This window comes from Chrysochloris asiatica, unplaced genomic scaffold (assembly GCF_000296735.1).
Source record: "Chrysochloris asiatica unplaced genomic scaffold, ChrAsi1.0 scaffold00025, whole genome shotgun sequence".
NCBI classification, from domain to species: Eukaryota; Metazoa; Chordata; class Mammalia; order Afrosoricida; family Chrysochloridae; genus Chrysochloris; species Chrysochloris asiatica.
The window spans coordinates 15976546-15996654 of NW_006408543.1; the positions used below are offsets into that span (position 1 = coordinate 15976546).

Sequence of the window (20109 nt, forward strand, 5' to 3'; positions counted from 1 at the left end):
GGGGGTGGAGGTGGGGGGCGACGTGGGGCCCACCGGGAGGCCAGTGAGGTAGAGGTGTCGGATGTGCGGGCCAGCAGGCGCACAGGGCAGCTTTCAGGGGGTGGAAGGTCTGCAAGTGGGGTGCCGCCACAGTCCTCGATGAAGATGGGGTTCACGAACCACAAGCGGTCATTCCCCACCGCCAGCTGGATCTCACAGGAGCAATTGGCGTAATGAGCTGTGGGCTTGAGGCTGGTGACTGGGGGTGCCCCAGGAACCGGGTCTCTGGGAGGCTCTGCTGTGCTCCCCGTTGCTCTCCGGGGGTTCAGTGAGGAGTCCCAGAAACCTGTGGAGACAAGAGCAGGGGAGGTGGTCAGTGGTCGAGTGGCCTGCAGCCCCAGAAGGTGATGTTTGGCAGGACGGCCCCAAGCGTTTGCTTCACTGTTCTGGGTTGTTTTCCTTTCTGGGCTGTTTTAAACCTCTCCCACCACTTCCTGTTTGGCTAGGGGGAAGCCCCACAATGCTCCCCAACGGCACTGGGGCAGGGGGAGGTGATGGCGGGTAGGCAGGGAGGCCCAGTTGCAGTTCCATCCCTCGGTGTGTGAGAGCCTACCTAGGAGGGAACCATGAAGTAGGGCTGGGTACAGTTAGGCAGGTGGGCACCGAGGGAACAGAAGTACCAGTCCTGTCCAATGGGGTGTTCTGGGCTGGTCACTTGACCTTTCTGGGCCTCAGTCTAGTCATCTCTAGAACAGGGGGATGACAAAACTCCACCACAAGCTCTTAAGGAGGAAATCAGTTTGTATCAGGAGAGGTGCTTTAGTAAGTACGAATTGTTAGGCTGATTTTGGCCACTGTGAGGGTTATATGCTGGAAGAATGAGCCCACGGCTTGTGACCAGGGTGATCCAATCTTCCTGCCCAAGCAAGGAACCCCTGGTAGCTGCAAAATGATCTTGACTCAGGTCAAGCTCTATGTTAAAATACAAAGCCGGTCCCATGCATCCAGGTGAAGGGAGACAGAGCACATGGATACCTTGTTGTTGTTAGATGACATCGATTCTGACTCATAGCGACCCTCTGCACAACAGAATGTAACCCTGCCCAGTCCTGTGCCAACCTCACAATTGTTGCTACGCTTGAGCTCACTGCTGCTGCCACTGTGCCAATCAATCCATCTTGCTGGGGGTCTCCCTGTTTTTTGCTGACCCTCCACTTAATCAAGCATGATGTCCTTCTCCAGGGACTGTTCCCTCCTGGTAATATGTCCCAAGTAGGAGATGAAACCTGGCCACCTTGGCTTCTAAGGAGCATTCTGGTTTACTTTTTCCAACACAGATTGGCTTGGTCTTCCGGCAGTCAGCAAGAGCTCTCTATTAAATGAATTCTATTAGCCCAGTCCTCACGAGCTCAGCCCTGGCCACCGCCACCATCGTGGTGACTCTAAGGAGGCCTGACCCTCCAGTGCTTGTCCTGAATCAGGTTGGTAGAACAGTCGAGCTGAAAGAGCATCAGGGAGTTCTTGACCTCAGTCAGGGTACCACCTCCACAGGGAATCTGCTGGAAGCTCAGGATTCTAGCCCCCTATCCTCCCACCCAAAAAAGGCACAAAAACCCAACAGTTACTTTCAGTTGGCTTGTAGTCCATTCTGAAGCGCACTCAAGCAACCCTTGCATGGAAGGGAACATGGGGCCCAGGTCTTGTTCAGGTTGTTGATTCTGAGGTGGATCGAGATTTAGGTACGCAGAATCTCAAGAATGGGCTGAGCTGGGACCAGGCCTCCAGCCTCTCACCCAGCCTTCGGGGAGGGACATGTCAGTAAGAAAGCTACCACACCTAGCAAGGCCAGTAATAGGAACAAACACTCAAGGAGTTCTTGCTTTGCACCAGCCCCTGGCTACTTGCTTTACATCCATTCTTTCACTGATCTCCGAACTTCTGTCTTGACGGTCAATCTGACCACTGTCCCCATTTTCCAGGTGAAGAGTTTCAGAGATCCGACAGGGAGAACTGCCCCACAGGGTTTCTAAGGCTATCATCTTTATGGAAACACAATGCCACATGTTTCTGTGGTGGAGCGGTTGGTGGGTTTGAATTAACAATCTTTTGGTTAGCAGCTGAGTGCTTCATAGTGGGCTCCTCTAGATGAGTTCTCAAGCCCCTGTGTCTGTGGCCTTCCTTCATAGGAACTTGCGAAACTTCCCATTGTGGTGACTCTCAACACCCTGTGTGGCAGGGTGGCGGGTGAGCACCCCAGCCCCGGGGCTTGTTGAGAACACAGTCTCCAGATGATGAAAAGACGTGTACCTGCTCAGAGAGGTGGTGGTCATGGAGATGTGGGCATTTTGTCCCCTGTCAGCAGGGTCTCTGAGCTACTTGTGGTGAGCAAGGGTAGTCCAGGGATGGGGGACTGAGAGTAACTGATGGAGAATGAGGTGTGACACACCCAACTGGGTGCCTCCCTCTGAGTGGACTATCCTAGGGCAGAGAGCCTGTATCTTGAAGCCTGCTGTCCCCACAATGACCAGGATGACAAATGTTCACATGACTCTTCTTCAACTCATACAGATCTTGGCATATCCCAGTCACAACCTGGGATATCTTCCTTCCTCAGTCTGGACGAGCCTGTCTTCACAACTCCCTGACCCTTTGCTTTCGTGGTAGCTCCTGAGCCCTCTGTGACGGATTCACTCTCCTGGTGCTTGTACCAAGCACACAGACACTCTGGTCCTGAGCAGAGAGCCCGTGAAGCACTGTGTCCATGCTTACGTAGGCCCAATAAAGTTCTCCACTTGGACGTTTCTCTAGCAGGGAGCAACAGGCAGCCAGGTGGGCACACAGGTGAGCAGCTCACAAGACTTGGTTTCCACATGACTTGGGTGAAGGTGGAAGTCATGGGGGGTGGGGGAAAGATGTCTAGAACATGCCTGGATACTCCTGCTAGTTCACCCAGATCATGGCCACGGCCACCCATGCCTGGACCCTCTCAGTATCGCTCACCTAGATGACTGTTAAACCAAAAGGCTGGAGGTTCAAGACCATCCTGAGATGCTGCAGAAGAAATGTCTGGCCATCTATTTCTGATAACTTAGCCTTCGAAACCCCATGGAGCACAGTTTTGCTCTGAGAAACATGGGGTTGTCCTGAGTAGAAATGAACTTGAAGGCAACTGTATAATTTTCTTTTTTCTTTACATCCTGGCTACCACCCACCTGTGCCTGGACACCCCCTTATTGCCCACCTAGATCAGGCCAGAGGTCTCCTCAATCCTCCTTGCAGAACTGCACTTGGCATGAAGACTGCTATTTCTTCAGAATCATGCCAAGTCTTTAACCTGGCATTCAAGGCCTGTGGAACCCGGCCCCTGGACATCCTGTCTTAGCGTCGTCAGTGTTTCGTTGTGTTGTGCATAGGGTCATTATGAGTCAGTGGCACCGACTCGAAGGCATCTAACAACAACAAAAGTGAGGCTTAGGAGTCCTGGTGTGGCATTGTGTGGGTTAACACACTGGACTGCAAAGTCGGTTTGAACTGCAAGGTCGGTGGTTCGAGTTCACCAGCTGCTCCTTGGAAACCCTATACAGGGTCGCTATGGGTTGGAACTGACTCGACGGCACTTCAACAACTGAGTCTTCACCCCATTCTATCTGCTGCCGACTTCTTCCTGGACAGGACATGGCGGCCTCACCTTCTGGTCTTGGCTAATGCTGTTCCCTCTGTTGGAGATGCTTTCCTACCTCCTACCTCTTCCATCTGGCAAACTCTTACTCATCTTTCGTACTCATCAAATGTTACCTTTCTGGTGGAGTCTCACCTCCACTCCTCTGAGCTCTCCCAGCTCTGAACACTCCCATCCCTCGGGACTATAATTCTTTGGTTTTCTTTGCTTGTCTATGTTGGGCTGCATCCCCGACCAGCCTCTGAGCTTCCAGAGCAACTAAAATAACGTTTGGAGTCCGGGCATGGCACTGAAGGATAAACATTGGACCTCAAGGTCGGTGGTTCAAACTCACCAGTCCCTCCTTGGAACCGACTCGACAGCACTTCATAACAAGATGATGTTTGCTGCACAACAGGCTCATCTCGGCTGGAGTGGAGTTTGTGTGTGGGGATTCTGTGGGATGGGGCTCAGATGGGAACCATCTGGACTGTGTGTGGCAGGTAAGAAAGGTAGAGGGGACAATGAGAGAGGGAGGCAAAAAGCAGGCAGTGATGCAGAATGTGAGAGCAGGGTGGGGCCATTCTTCACGGACTGAGTGCATTTTCTGACCCATGGATCTGGATTCTGGCCCAGTGGAACAGACAGTGAGGTTCAGGGCAAGGGCTAGAGCATGGATGTCTCTAGGGATGGCTTTCCTACTCCTAACACCCTGGCAGGGCAGAGCCCTTGACACTAGTGCCACACTGAAGGCTGGGGGAAGCTGGGAACCCGGGCTGGGTGCTACTTCTCATGGTCTGAGGGCCTGGTAGGGAACCAGTGGGCAGTGTGGGGCTTTATGTTTAATAATAATAAAAAAGGAAGTTGTTAACGTTCTCTGCAGCCTGCAGAAGTCCAGGGCAGAGGAGAAGTGGGACTCTTTGCCATGCAATTCTACTGACCGGCAGAGCTGTGGGCATGGCCCACTCCCATGCTAGGCACTGCCCTCTGTCCTAGGCAGCCATGGGGTTGGCTCTGTGCTCTCCTGTGCCTCAGCAGTGGTGCCTCTTGCCAAGTACCCATTCCCACAATGCTTTGCAGGCCTGGGCTGTGCCAGGTGTTGGCCCTGAGGCCAACCCAGGCATCCCCCTTGGGGTGCCCTGGGTTAATGGCAGGACAGACCTAAGAACTAACAAATGCAGCAAATGTTGTAGAAGCTACAGAAACAGCTCGAATTCACTGAAATAGTGAGCTCAGTGAATAATTCTCTTTTGGTAACCTCCCAAGATGGGGTGTTTGTTGGCCGTTCGAACTTAAGTTTTCAATGAATTTTTCATAGCCTAGGCGAGTTCTCACCAGATAAGGGGAAGGAGCAAGCAAAGTCTACCCAAGCTTGGAAGAGCTATAGAACTTACATCTTTTCTAAACATACAAAACATGAAACTCACAGAACAAATGTAACCCTATGTAACCCTTTCTATAATTGAAATCTATTGCATAGAGCTTGTTGTTGATGTGAAGTGCCATCGAGTCGGTTCCAATTCATACCAACCCTGTATAGGGTTTCCAAGGAGCAACTGGTGAGTTTGAACTGCCGACCTTGTGGTTCACACTGACCTTGTGGTCCAGTGCTTTATCCCACAGCGCCACACCAGGACCCCCATGTATATGTTGTTGTTATTAAGTGCTGTCAAGTTGATTCTGATCCATAGCAACCCTGTATAGGGTTTCCACATATATGTAGTTGTTGTTAAGTGCTGTTGAGTTGATTCCAACCCATAGTGACCCTGTATAGGGTTTCCAAGGAGCAACTGGTAAGCTTGAACCACCGACCTTGCAGTTCAAGCGACTTTGCAGTCTGATGCATTAACCCACAGAGTCTAAAGGTGTATAGTAAAGGGGTGGCAGCAGGGGGTTAGGACTGGGAGGAAACATACCCCAAACTTTCAGCAATGATGGCATTATGCCTTGTTCCATTTCATCATTTTCTGGTTTTGTCAGTTAAAACAAACAAATAAGTATAACATACTTGACTTTTATAATGGGAGAAAAAAAATGTCTGATGCAGGGTGGGGCCTCCGGGCTCTCCTTCCCCGAATACCAGGCCCAAGCCCCTTTATAAATGGGTGCCACGCTGTCTCCACGGTAAGCAAGGCAAATGGGAGGAGAGAGGTGGGAAGCATGAAGCTGTGGGCAGGGCTGCCGATCAACGAGTACTGAGTTCAAACTCTGAATGTTTACCTGTGAATACCGTCTTTGTCTTGTCCTAGCGGAGAAAGCCTACCACTCTGTTTCTGTCTCTCTTAATATACATCCGGATTCAAAGATTTTTAGTACAGCCACAAAGTTCGTTACCATTACCACAAAAATTGTAAACATTTATATTACCTCATCCTCATTCACAGTCCTTCCCATTCTCCAATTCCCCAGCCCTGACAGCTGTGAATTTATCGTCTGTATACATTTGTTTGTTCTAGTCATTTCATATAAAAGGAATCATACAATTTGTGGTCTTTCGTGACTGGCTTCTTTCACTCAGCACAGTGTTGGAGCATGGGGTCAGCATTTCACCTCTTTTTATTGCTGAATAAGCTCTTTGGTTTCTTTGAATTTCCATTTCCTCATCTGTAAAATGGTTCCTTCTCCCACTGGCCTGTCAGCTTCTTACACTGTGGTGGCTTGTATGTGGCTGTGATGCTGGAAGCTATGCCTCTAGTATTTTAAATATCCGCAGGGTCACCCACTGTGGACAGGTTTCAGTCCAGAAACAAGGAGAGGCAGACCACTTCCAAACAGTCACTAAAAATCTTATGAATATTGTCAGATAAAGTGCTGGATGACGAGCCTCAAACTACGACTGGGGAAGAGCTGTCTACTCAAAGTTGAGTTGACCACAATGTCATGGGTGGATCAAAATTTTCAGGACCTTCATTTGCTAATGGGTCACAACTCAAAATCAGAAGAAGCAGGCACAAACTTCCAATTTTCCTAGATTCAAACATGGACTGTATGAAGTTTGAATCTAGGAAAATTGCAAGTTGCCAAAAATGAAATGGAACACATGAAGATCAATATCCTAGGCATTAGTGAACTGAAATTGACTGGATTATTGTTGTTGTTGTTATGTGCCGTGGAGTCAATTCCTACTCATAGAGACCCTGCATAGGGTTTCCAAGGCTGTAAATCTTTACAGGAGCAGAAAGCCTCATCTTTCTCCTGTGGAACAGCTGGTAGTTTCAAACTACTGACCATGAGATTAGCAGCTCGATTTGTAACCACTACGCTACCAGAGATCCTGGTATTAGCCAGTCTGAATCAGACATTCTTATGGCTTACTATGTAGGGAACGGCAAGCTGAAGAGGAAGGGTGTCAGATTCATTGTCAAACAGAGCATATCAAGATCTCTCTTGAAGTACAATGCTGTCTGTGATAGAATAATATCTAAACACCTACAAGGAAGACCACTTAGTATCACCATCATTCAAACTTATACACCAACCAGTAAAGCCAGTGATGATGAAAAATTTGAAGAATTCCATCAACTTCTTCAGTTTGAAATTGATCAAACCTGCTATCAAGATGCGTTGATAATTACAGGTGATTGGAATGCAAAATTTGGAAATAAAGGGGAAGGATCAGTAGTTGTAAAATACGGCCTTGTTGATAGAAACAATGCTGGAGATAGAATTTTTCAAGATCAACAACTTATTCATTGTAAATACCTGTTTTTTCAACAACATAAAAGACAACTATATACAGGGACCTCACCAAATAGAATACATAGAAATCAAACTGATTACATCTATGGGAAGAGGTAATGGAGAAGCTCATTATTATCAGCAAAACAAGGCCAGGACAGACTGTGGAACAGATCATCAATTGTTCATAAGGAAGTTCAGGTCTGAAGCTGAACAAAAAACAAGTTCAAGAGAGTCAAAATATAAATATATTCCACCTGAATTCAGAGATCATCTCAAGAACAGATTTGATGCATTAGACACTAATTACTGAAGACCAGAAGAGTTGTGGGATGACATCAAGAACATCATACAGGAAGAAAGCAAAAAGGTCATTAAAAAGACAAGAAAGAAAAAAAAAACAGATGGAACTTGCTCTTGACTATAGAGATGTAGTCAAAGTCATTAAAAAGACAAGAAAGAAAGAAAAAAACCTCAAAATGGAACTTGCTTTTGAGTGTAGAGATTCTAAAGCAGGTGAAAGAAATGAGGAAGCAAAAGAGCTGAACCAGAAAATTTCAAATACAGTTCGAGAAGATAAAGAAAAGCATTTTAATGAAACATGCAAAGACCTGGAGTTAGAAAACCAAGAGAAGATGAACATGCTCAGCATTTCTCAAGTTGACAGAACCAAAGAAAAAATTCAAGTCTCAACATGCCAATAGTGAAGGATTTTATGGGCAAAATATTGATTGATGTTGGTTGGTTGGTTATGTGCCGTGGAGTCAGTTCCAACACATAGTGATTCTGTACAGGGTTTCCGAGGCTGTAAATCTTTACAGGAGTAGAATGCCTCATCTTTCTCCCGCGGAACAGCTGGTAGTTTCAAACTGCTGACCTTGCGGTTCGCAGCCCAATTCGTAACCCCTATGCTACCAGAGCTCCTTCTTGATTGATGTAGGGAGCATCAAAAGAAGGTGGAAGAAATACACAGAGTCACTGTACCAAAAAGAACTGGTCCATGCTCAACCATTTCAAGAGGCAGCATTCGATCAGGAACTAATGATATTGAAGGAAGAAATTCAAGGAATTGATGGAGTACCAATTGAAATGTTTCAATAAACTGATGCTGCACTGGAGGAACTCACTCATCTGTGCCAAGAAATCTGGATGACAGCTACCTGGCCAACTGATCAGAAGATCCATATTTATGCCAATTCAAACAACAAAAAAAAGACCAAATGGAATGCAGAAATCATATCACATTAATATCAAAATCATGAATGTGAATATCACATGTAAATAAAATTTTGCTGAAGAATTTAAAAATGATTGCAGTAGTACATTGATAGGGAATGGCCAGAAAGTCAACCCAAATTCACATTGTTGTTGTTTGTTGTTCCGTGCCAACAAATTGGTTCCGACCCATAGTAATCCTGTATAGGGTTTCTGAGGATCATCTGGTGAGATTGAACCACTGACCTTGTGGTTCAAAGTACTCTGCAGTCCAGCACAGTAACCCACAGTGCCACACCAGGACTCCCAAATTCACACAGAACAAGGGATACCATTGATTACGTCAGATGGATCTTGACTAAGAGTAGAGAATACCAGAAGATGCTTACCTGTGCTTTATTGACAATGCCGAGGCTTTCAACTGTGTGAGTCATGACGAGCTATAGACAACATTGAGGAGAATGAGTATTCTGAAACCCTTAATTGTAATCACGAGGCACTTTTACATAGACCAAGAGACAGTCGTTCAAACAGAACAAGGGAACACTGAATGGTTTAAAATCAGGAAAGGAGTGTGCCAGGGTTGTATTCTTTCACCATACTCATTCAATCTGTATGCTGAATAAATAATCTGAGACGCTGGATTATATGAAGAAGAACATGGCATCAGGATTGGAGCAAGACTCATCAACAACCTACGATATGCAGATGACACAAATTTGCTTGCTCAAAGTGGAGAGGATTTGAAATATTTACTGATGAAGATCAAAGACTATAGTCTTCAGTATGGATTACACTTCAATGTAAAGAAAATGAAAATCCTCACAACTGGCCCAACAAATTTGTTGTTAAGTGCCGTCGAGTAGGATCTGACCCATAGCAACCCTATACAGGGTTTCCAAGGAGCGACTGGTGAGCTTGAACCGCCAACCTTGCAGTTCAAACAGCTTGGCAATCTGGCGCATTAACCCACAGCGCCACATGAGGCTCATGATAAATGGAGAAAAACTTGACATTGTCCAAGACTTCATTTTGCTTGGATCTACAATCAATATTCATGGAAGCAATACTCAAGGTATCAGACAATGTGTTTGTTGCATTAGGTAAATCTGCAAAAGACCTCTTTTAGAGTGTTAATGAGCAAAGACATGAGTTTGAGAATTAAGGTGTACTCGATCCAATCACCTCATATGCATGTCAAAGTTCAACAAAGAATAAAGAAGACCATAAGAGAATTGGTGCATTTGGATTATGATATTGCTAAAGAATACTGAAATTACCAGGAACTTCCAGAAGGACAAACAAGTCTATTGTAAAGAAGTATAGTCAGAATGCTCCTTCTTAGAAGTGAGGATGTCTAGACATTGCTTATCATACTTCAGACATGTGGTCAGGAGGGGCCAGTCCCTGGAGAAGGGTATCATGCTTGGTAAAGTGAAGGGTCAGCTAAAAAGAGGAAGACTCCCAACAAGATGAAATGACAAGAGGCAGCAACACTGGACTCAAACAAAACAATTGTGAGGATGGTGTAGGACGAGGCTCTATTTGTTGTGCATACGGTGTCTTTGAGTTGGAACAGACTTGACGATGGTACCTAACAACAACAAAATGATTCCTTTGTGTGTGACTGACAGGAGATAGTGCACATGTGGTGACCATGTCAATGAATTTGCCTTCTGTTTATTTTTTGGCTTTCCCTGAAACACTGTGAAAGCCAGAATCTGTGTAAATTAAAAACCTGTCAGAGAAGGACTCACGTCTTTTTCACTTGTGAGATCTGGAAAATCCAGACAGGTCCATCAAGTTCTGGCTCTCACAGGTTTCACTGCAGTCCCTACTTTGGGGGGATGCTTGAAGATTCGATGAGTCAATGAAAGCAAGGGGGTTAGAATGGAGTAAGTGCTCGTTACATGTTACTATTTGAGGGCCTGCACCCCTCTTCCATCCTGGCCCTTTGACCATCTCCTGCCCTGACATCCGGAGGCCCCTCTGGGTGGTCTGAGAGCCAGCGGGTGTGCTCTCCAACACCGTCAGGGGCATTGTCAGCAGCAGGGCACCTCTGTAGTCCAGGCTCTGCTCGACCCAGTTTGTCTTTAATAAAGGCTTGCTGATGAACAGCTGTGTTCATGAACGTCATCGGGAGATTCCAGTTATGGGGACCCTGGGGGGCTCCGGAAGCAGCTCCCAAGTATGTTTCCTTGACCTCCTCCTGTAAGAAATTCTCTGTTCCAGACACAAGTTAGCAGATGGCTGAGCAGGTGTCCCTCGGGTCAGTGTGATAGGGTATGTGCTGGTAATGTCCTGGCCTGCCCCCTCTCTCCTTTCTTTTCCTCTGCTCTCTTCATCACCCCCAAGGTCAAGGGAGCCAGGGAGGCGGGTAAGACTGTGCTCAGGGTCAGTTGGGTAGGCGGCGGAGGCAAGGGAGCAGGGGACTCATGCCTGTTCATGACCCTCCCCTTCTGACAAGGACTGGGGGCCAGGACTGTGGAGGCAACTGTTGTGGATGGAACAATATATCCTCAAGTTGTGGCCCCTGTGCCTGTGAGGAGGATCCTGCTTTGCTACGTGAATGAAGTCGTGCGGGAATGGGGTGGGCTCTAAACCCGATCACTTCTGAGTTATATAAAGAATAGCAGGTATGGATTTGAGTTTTAGAGTGCAGGGGGAGGTAGAATCCCCACTGAATAGTTTTCATCTTGTCTAGATGGGTCTGGTGAAAGGAGATGGGGAGAAGATTCTTATGATTCAATAGTGAGTAATTGTTATCGTGACTAATTGTGATTGTCACAACTGTAAAGGTAGAAGTTTTGTATAATAAAGTGGGGAGTAGATGTTACATTCCAGGAACAGAGGACCCTAGGACTATCAAGATAGAAGAGCATGAGCGCAATGTGGGACCCTAACTCGAGAAGCAGCCAAAGATGGAGTCAGAGGAAATGGCAGGGAGAGATTGAGCAGCTGAGGACTCTAGACTAACGGAGAGAGAAAGGCTGTGTGCTGGCGGCCAGGAGACTGGCTTGCAGAATGTGCCCTTTGGTTGTTTTAATGATTATATATTCCTGAGTGTTTTTGTATGCATAAAAACAAACAAAAACAAGAAAAAACAAACAGAGGGAATAGAAGCAAATATTGTTAAGTGGAGACAAAGAAACAAACCATATGGTCAATCATTCAAAATCAAAAGAGCAATATATACCTAAGGACAAGGGCTGGGAAGGTGGATGGAATGAATGGAAATCAGAACCACAGAGAGGAAGCCGGATCACTGTTGTTGCAGGGAGGAGACTGCAATCACTGAGATGAAGCACAGTGTAGGATTTGTTGAATGTCAAAGTAATGATCTTGCTTGTAAACCTTCACTCAATTCACAATAAAAGGTTATGAAGACAAATGAAAAAGAGTAGCAGACACAGAGATCCATGGCAGATGCATATACAAGTCCAGGAACTCCAAGGACAGATCTTCCCTGGCCATGTCCCAGATTTGGGCTTCAAGCCTCCAGGTCAGAGAGAACACAGGTGTCCCTGCACGCTGTCTGTGGAACTAGGGACGAGGACACCAGCTCTTGGCCATCCTTCAGAAGGGCCTTGATGTTTGACTCTGATTCCTCCAGATAGCAAGCTCAGGCAGCCCCCGCCAATCCCTCGTCAGCCCCCAGTGCCCTCAGACCACACACAGCTATGCATCAGACCTAGGCAGCTGCTGAAGGTACCATAGCCCTGGGTAGAGACTCAGCAGCCTGGGGCAGGGTACTAGTGGTCTCATGGGAGCTGGGACTCCGGGTACAAACTGGTCTCAGCCTGAGGGGCTAAGGGGTAATCCGGGGCCCCATCTCCTGCCTTCCCGGCCCTCCGCTGACCCACCAAGAGCACTCACCCAGGCCCAGGTTTGAGATGGTCTCTAGGTCTGTGGCGCTTCGAGCCTCAAGGATGGCCTGGGGCAGCCTCAGCTTGAAGGGCAGTAAGTCTCTGTGGGGACATGAGGGTGGGAGGTCATGCCTGGGCATCCCTGGTGAGCAGAGACTTCCCCTGGTGAGCACATGGTCAGGCTTCACCCGGTGAGCACACAGTCAGACTTCACCCGGTGAGCACACAGTCAGACTTCACCCGGTGAGCACACACTCAGACTTCTCCCGGTAAGCACACGGTCAGGCTTCACCCGGTGAGCACACGGTCAGGCTTCCCCTGGTGAGCACACAGTCAGACTTCACCCGGTGAGCACATGGTCAGACTTTACCTGGTGAGCACACAGTCAGGCTTCACCCGGTGAGCACACGGTCAGACTTCACCTTCCAGTGAGCACACAGTCAGACACCTTCCAGTGAGCACACAGTCAGACTTCACCCAGTGAGCACATGGTCAGACTTCACCCGGTGAGCACATGGTCAGACTTCCCCTGGCGAGCATATGGTCAGGCTTCACCTGGTGAGCACACAGTCAGACACCTTCCAGTGAGCACACAGTCAGACTTCACCCGGTGAGCACATGGTCAGACTTCACCCGGTGAGCACACAGTCAGACACCTTCCAGTGAGCACACAATCAGACTTCCCCCGGTGAACACACAGTCAGACTTCACCCGGTGAGCACACGGTCAGGCTTCACCCGGTGAGCACACAGTCAGTCAGACATCCCCCGGTGAGCACACAGTCAGACTTCACCCCGGTGAGCACACAGTGGGGTCACCAGCTCTGTTTGAAGTCTTGAGTCTGACTGGGATCTCCTGGCAGGGACTCAGACGCCTCACCCTTACTGCTGGAGAGGGGAAGGCAGGGGTCTGGACCACATGGTAGGTGAAAGGCAGAATGTTCTCAGCCCCAGGCCTGCTGTTTCTAGGTCAGAGCTTACTTCTAAGGTACAGCCTGGAGTCCCAGGGTGAGTCCTGATTCTATGCCTGGTGCTGGAGGTATTCATGGCCTTCAGGGTATGACTCCCACTCTTCTGCATTGTCCCAGCCGCTCCATTCTCTGGACTGTGTGATGGGGGAATGGCCCCCATACTGGACCCAAGAGAGGACTGAGAGAGTGCATGGACAGTCCTCAGCTCTGTGCTTGCTACCCACTTGTTGTTAACAATCTACTCAACCCTTCCTTGCTTAAGCTCTTTCCTCTTCTCCCCAAACGCTGATTTCATGTACCGTGAAAGCCTACCTATCCATGTCTGCCAAGTAGCCTGAGGATGGGCCTCCACTGGAATCTGGTGGCCACTGTCTGCTGCAGGCCCACCACCCCTGGTCATCTCTCTGTGAGCACTGCGCTGTGAGCCCTCCTGGGGGGCCGCTCTACAGGTCCCCAACACCCCACAGTCTTAACACATCAGAGACTCAGCAAGGATTTGCTGAATGGACTAATGCAAATGTGAGAAACTGCAGGGAAGGAGAGCAGAGCCGAGACCCCCAGATAGAACTTGCAGATTCCACAGGCCCCTGTGCTCAGCAAACAGACTTCCCAGCATGCAGCCGGGACCTTTAACTTTAGAGCCTGAACTCATAGGCACTATATGGGGTACATGCTGTGGAGAAGAGTCAGTTTGACATATTCCATAATTTTTCAACTAGACCTCTAATCCAGCAGCCCACCTCTAGGAATCTAGGCTACAGAGATGATAGCGCCACCTAGTGGACGCCAGTGCATCTCCTTCTTCCCAGAAGGCTGGACCAGGGCCTCTTCTCCATCCTCTCAGAGGTGGACTCTAGGGCTACTTTCTCTGTCCCAGCTGACTGGGGACTGTCCAAGGGCAAGACAGTCCTTGCTCCAGCTACAGTAGCGGACAGGACAGCTTCAGATACAGTGATAACCATATCCTTCCCTGGGTGGTATAAATCATTCACATGCTCAGCTGCTAACTGAAAGTTTGGTGGTTCAAGTCCACCCAGAGGTACTGCAGAAGAAAGTCCTGGCCATTTACTTTGTAACAATCAGCCACGGAAAACTCTATAAAGCACAGTTCTACTTTAACATGCATTGGTTCTCCACAAGTCAGGATTGATTCGATGGCAATTGTTTACTAGTTTTCTGGAGGTGACAGCTCCTTAGTCACATCATGGGGGCAGAGAGAGTTGGGGGGGTAGGGGTTCCTCCTCCCTTCCTTCCTCATTCTGGTTAGAAAGCCCATTTCTGCTCCTCATCTGCCCTGCTCTCCCAGTTCATCTGTGCACAGATGGGTACCCCATCCGATACCTACGGCAGGCTCCCGTCCCCCTTCCACTGTGGCTGAAGAGCCATCTGACTGGGAGCCCACCGCGGCCCTTGCTGAAGGAAGACACTGCAACTCCCAGGCACGGCGTTCAAGGCCTTCCCACCAGGTCTTCCGTGGCCCTCAATGCCTTCTCACCCACAGACTCTCGCCCTTGTGGGGTTAAAGGACTGGCGCAGAAGCAGCTTGACCCTGCTGTTGGACAGACTTGGGTTCAAACCTGACCTGAGACCTGGCTGAGTGACCAGAGGTAGACAACATCCCCCCTGGTCCTGAGTCTCTTCATTCAGGATCTCGGCTGATCTGGGAAGCTAAGCAGAGTCAGGCCTGGTGAGTATTTGGATGGGAGCCTCTTCTCTAAGTAACAAGAGCCTGTTGAATCATTTTCCCATCCTCAGGTGCACCCCTCACTGAAACCCTGGGGCTGGGGGTGCTTACCCTCATGAAGTGGGTCACAGGTAAAGCACCGTCCTGCAGGACCTCAGAGGCTGCTGGACTCACCTCTTATCTGCTCTGCCACCCACCACCTCTCTCTGAAGGGCTGCTTCCTGTGACCCTCAGAGACTGGCCACAGGCAGCAGAGCCTCATGGCCACAAGGAGGGTCACAAAGATTCCACTCTGGGTCCCACCCTGCAGCCAGGCCTGAGCTAGACTCCAGAGCTGCCCAGAGTCTACCCCGACATTGCACCCTTGGTCGGCTTCTCTTCCTTCTCCGTTCTTGCTTACCCACCCCCTTGCTGCTTTCTCCTGGGGTTAAAGCAGGTGAGTCGTCATCTCAAAGACTCCCTCCCCCCAGCTAAGCCATTTGTCTCATTCCCCTAAGCCACTTCCAAGAACTTGGCTCCAGTTTATGACAAGCCCATGCGTGACAGAATAGAACGGCTCCACAGGTTTACTTGGGTATAATCTTTATGGAAGAAAATCACCAAGCCTTTATTTTGTGACTCCTCTGGGTAAGTTCAAACTGACAACCTTTTAGTTATTTGTTGTTGTTGTTGTTATGTGCCATCAAGTCAGTTCAGACTCATAGCGACCCTGTGTAGGGTTTCCGAGGCTGTAAAACTTTATGGGAGCAGAAAATTTCACCTTTCTCTCTCGGAACCACTGGTAGTTTCGAACTTCTGACCTTAAGGTTAGTAGCCTGACTTGTAACCACTACGCTACCAGAGTTCCTTCTCAACTATTTTAGTTAATAGTCAAGGGCACAATGTTTGCACCAAACCAATTCTTTTGTTGTTGTTGTTGTTAGTGACTCAGTTTCTGAGGGGCGGTTGGTGGGTTTGAACTGCTGACTTTGTGGTTAGCAGTCCAGTACTTATCTTGTTACAAATGCAGATTTCTGGGCTCTACTTCAGGTCATCTGAGACAGAGTCTCTGAGGAAGGGCCCAGGAGTCTGCATTTACAGCTAGTTTCTAGGGACTGGAAAATCCCAAGAGTCCACCACCCAGTCCAGAGCATTGAGGTTGGGGATAAGCTTGGGTTGAGTGCCCTGAGAGCAGAACTGCGCCTCTTCACCTCTGACTGAGGACAGAATGCGCCCAGGTCACAGGGCCCCATGTGCATGCTGGGAGGGAGGCTCTGTGCAGAGAAGGGGTGGGCAGGCTTATTCAAGGCTGGTCTGAGTGTTATTGTGTGAAGACACATGTCTCAGTACACAACTGATGAGCATTTATCTAAACACCCCTCTGGGCCGGGCAAAAAGTCAAACACACAATCATAAAACACAACCCAAAAGCCAAACTCACAGCCATCATGTCAGTTCCTACGCACGCTGTTGTTAGGTGCTGTTGAGTCAGTTCCGACTCAGAGTGACCCTGTACACAACAGAAGGAAACACTGCCCGGTCCTGTGCCATTCTCGCGATGCTTGTTGCCTTTAAGCCCATTGCTGTGGTCACTGTGTCCTCATTTTCTGTTTCCTTTACACTGATGTACAATCCATAACGAAGGCGGAAGTCTTTGATCCTTATCAGTAAGTATTTTAAATCCTCTTGGCTTCCAGCAAGGTTGTATCATCTATATATCCCAAGTTGTTAATGAGTCTTCCTCCAATCCTGATGCCAAGTTCTTCTTTGTATAATCCAGCTTGTCGGATTATTTGCTCAGCATACAGGTTGATGGAGCACAATTCAAAATGAGAAGAAACAGCTTCAAACATCCATTAATAATTGGAACATGGAATATGTTGTTGTTGTTGTCAGTTGCCATCAAGTCGGAACCGACTCATAGCGACCCCATGCACAGCAGAATGAAACAATGTCTGATCCTGGGCTAACCTCACTACCGCTGCCACACTTGACGCCATCAATGATGCCACCTGACTGATCCATCTCGTTGGGGGTCTTCCTCTTTTTCTCTGACCCTCCATCTTACCCAGCATGACATCCTTCTCCAGCAACTGTACCCTCCCAACAATATGTCCAAAGTATGAAAGACGAAGCTTAGCCATTCTGGCCTGTCCAAGGAGCACTCTGACTGCACTTCTTCCAAAACAGATCTATTGGTTCTTTTGACAGTCCATGGCACTTTTAGTATTCTCCTCCAACACCACAACTCAAAGGCATCAATTCTTCTACCATCATCCTTATTCACTGTCCAGCTTTCACATCCATATGAGGTTATTGAAAATATCATGGCTTGGGTCAGGTGCACCTTACTCCTCAAGCTGACATCTCTGCTCTTCAATACTTTAAAATGTTCCTGTACAGCAGATTTGCCCAATGCAATATGTCGCCTGATCTCTTGACTGCTGCTTCCGTGAGTGTTGATAGTTGATCCAAGAAGATTGAAGTCCTTGACAACTTCAATCTTTTCTCCGTAGATAAGAATGTTGTTCATTGGTCCAGTGGTGAGGATTTTTGTTTTCTTGACATTGAGATGCAACCCATAGCGAAGGCTGTGCTCTATGATCTTCATCAGTAAATGCTTCAAGTGCTCTTCACTTTCAGCAAGCAAGGTTGTATCATCTGCATATCGCAGGCTGTTAATGAGTCTTCCTCCAATCCTGATGCCATGTTTTTCTTCATAGAACCCAGCTTCTCATATTATTTGTTCAGCACATAGGTTGAGTAAGTATGGTGAAAGAACACAACCTTGTCGCACACCTTTCCCAATTTTCCCAACCATGGAATATACAAAGTATGAATCTAGGAAAATTGAGAGTTGTCAAACATGGAGGGGAATGCAAAAGGATTGATGGTCTAGGCATTAGTGAGCTGAAATGGACTAATATTGGCCATTTTGAATCTGACAATCACATAGTTTATTATACCGAGAATGACAAATTGAAGAGGAATGGTGTCATGTTCATCATCGAAAAGAGCATTTCAAGATCTATCTTGAAAATTCAAAGCTGTCTGTGATAGGATAATATCCATATGCCTACAAGGAGCACTGTGGATAAATGCATTGGATTGCAAAGTTGGTTTGAACCACAGTGTTGGCAGTTCAAGTTCCCCAGAAACCCTATACAGGGTTGCTATAGGTCAGAACCAACTTGATGGCACTTAACAACAACAACAAGGAGACCAGTTAATACCATTACTATTCAAATTTACACACCAATCACTAAAACCTCTGATGATGAAATTGAAGAATTTGACCAACTTTTTCAGTCTGAAATTGATCAAACATGCAAGCGAGATGCATTGATTATTACTGGTGACTGGAAGGTGAAGACTGGAAACAAAGATGAAGGATCAATAGTTGGAAAATTGGCCTTGGTGATAGAATTGATGTTGGAGATAGCATGATAGAATTTTGCAAGATCAACAACTTATTCTTTGCAAATACCTTTTTAAAAACAAAAACATGGACGTCACCAGATGGAATATAGACAGAATCAAACTGACTATATCTGTGGAAAAGCTCAATCTCACCTACCAGAACAAAGCCAGGGACAGACTGTGGAGCAACTCTGGCTTGTTTTGGTCCATGATGCTGAGCTCTTCTACAGATGTTGTCAATTGCTCACATGCAAGTTCAGACTGAAGCCGAAGCAAACGAAAACAATTCCACAAGAACCAAAAATATGACCTTGAATAGATCTCACCTGATTTTAGAGACCATCTCAAGAACAGTTATGATACATTAGACACTAATATCCGAAGACCAGAAGAATTGTGCATAACATCGAGAACATCACACAGGAAGAAAGCAAAAGGTCATTAAAAAGACAGGTAAAAAAGAAAATACCAAGATGGATGTCAGAAAGAGACTCTAAAACTAGCTGTTAAGCATAGAGATGCTAAAAGACATGGAAGAAATTAGATAGTAAAAGAGCTGAACAGAACATTTCGAAGGGCAGCTCCCGAAGACAAAACAAAGTATTGGAATGAAATGTGCAGAAATCATCCCTCATTCCACATCCTCTTCTTAATCCGGCTTGAATTTCTGGTAGTTCTCTACTGATGTACTTCTGCAAGCATTTTTGGATTATTTTCAGCAAAATTTTACTTGCATGTGCTATTAATGATATTGTTGCATGATTTTTGCATTTTGTTGGGTCACCTTTTTTGGGGGATGGGCACAATTATAGATCTCCTCCAATCAGCTGGCTAGGTAGCTCTCTTCCAGATTTCTTGGTATAGATGAACGAATGACTCCAGTGCTGGATCGGTTTGCTTAAATATTTTAATTTGTATTCTGTCAATTCCTGAAGGCTTATTTTTTCACCTATGACTTCAGTGCAGTTTGGACTTCTTCCTTCAGCTCCATCAATTCTTGATCATATGCTATCTCTTGAAATGGCTGAACATCGACCATTTCTTTTTGCTCCAGTAACTGTCTATTTCTTCCATCTTCTTTTGATGCTTTCTGCATCATTCAATATTTTGTTCATAGAATCCTTCAATGTTACAAGTTGAGGTTTGAATTTTTTCTTCAATTCCTTCAGCTTGAGAAATGCTGAGCGTGTTCTTCCCTTTTGGTTTTCTAACTCCAGGTCTTTGCACATTTCATTATAATATTTTGTTTTGTCTTCTCAAGCTTTGAAATTTTCTGTTCAGCTCTTTCTGTTACCCCCTCATTTCAACTTTCACATTCCAATCGCTAGTAATTGCCAATGCATCTTGATTGCATGTTTGATCTATTTAAGACGAAAGAAGTTGGTAGAATTCTTCAAATTCATCATCAGTGACTTTAGTGGTTGGCATGTAAGTTTGAATAATGGTGGTGGTGGTTATGTGCCATGGAGTCGGCTCAGACTCATAGCAACCCTGTACAGGGTTTCTGAGGCTGTAAATCTTTACGGGAGCAGAACGCCTCATCTTTCTCCCACGGAACAGCTGGGAGTTTCGAACTGCTAACCTTGTGGTTCGCAGCCTGATTCTTAACCACTATGCTAAGTCTGAATAATGTTGTTGTTGTTATGTGCCATCGAGTCGG

General features: G+C 47.0%; 1 protein-coding gene across 1 annotated transcript in view; it reads right to left on the minus strand.

Moving 5' to 3' along the window:
- The window catches only part of RIN3 (Ras and Rab interactor 3), a 117510-nt gene that overhangs the window by 36249 nt on the left and 61152 nt on the right, over window positions 1–20109 (minus strand). The window contains exons 4-5 of the mRNA XM_006839562.1: window positions 12407–12498; window positions 1–325 (exon numbers count right to left, since the gene is read on the minus strand). The exon at window positions 1–325 is cut by the window's left edge and continues 2 nt beyond it. Coding sequence (XP_006839625.1) covers window positions 1–325; window positions 12407–12498 — 417 coding nt within the window. The remainder of the gene's footprint in view (window positions 326–12406; window positions 12499–20109) is intronic.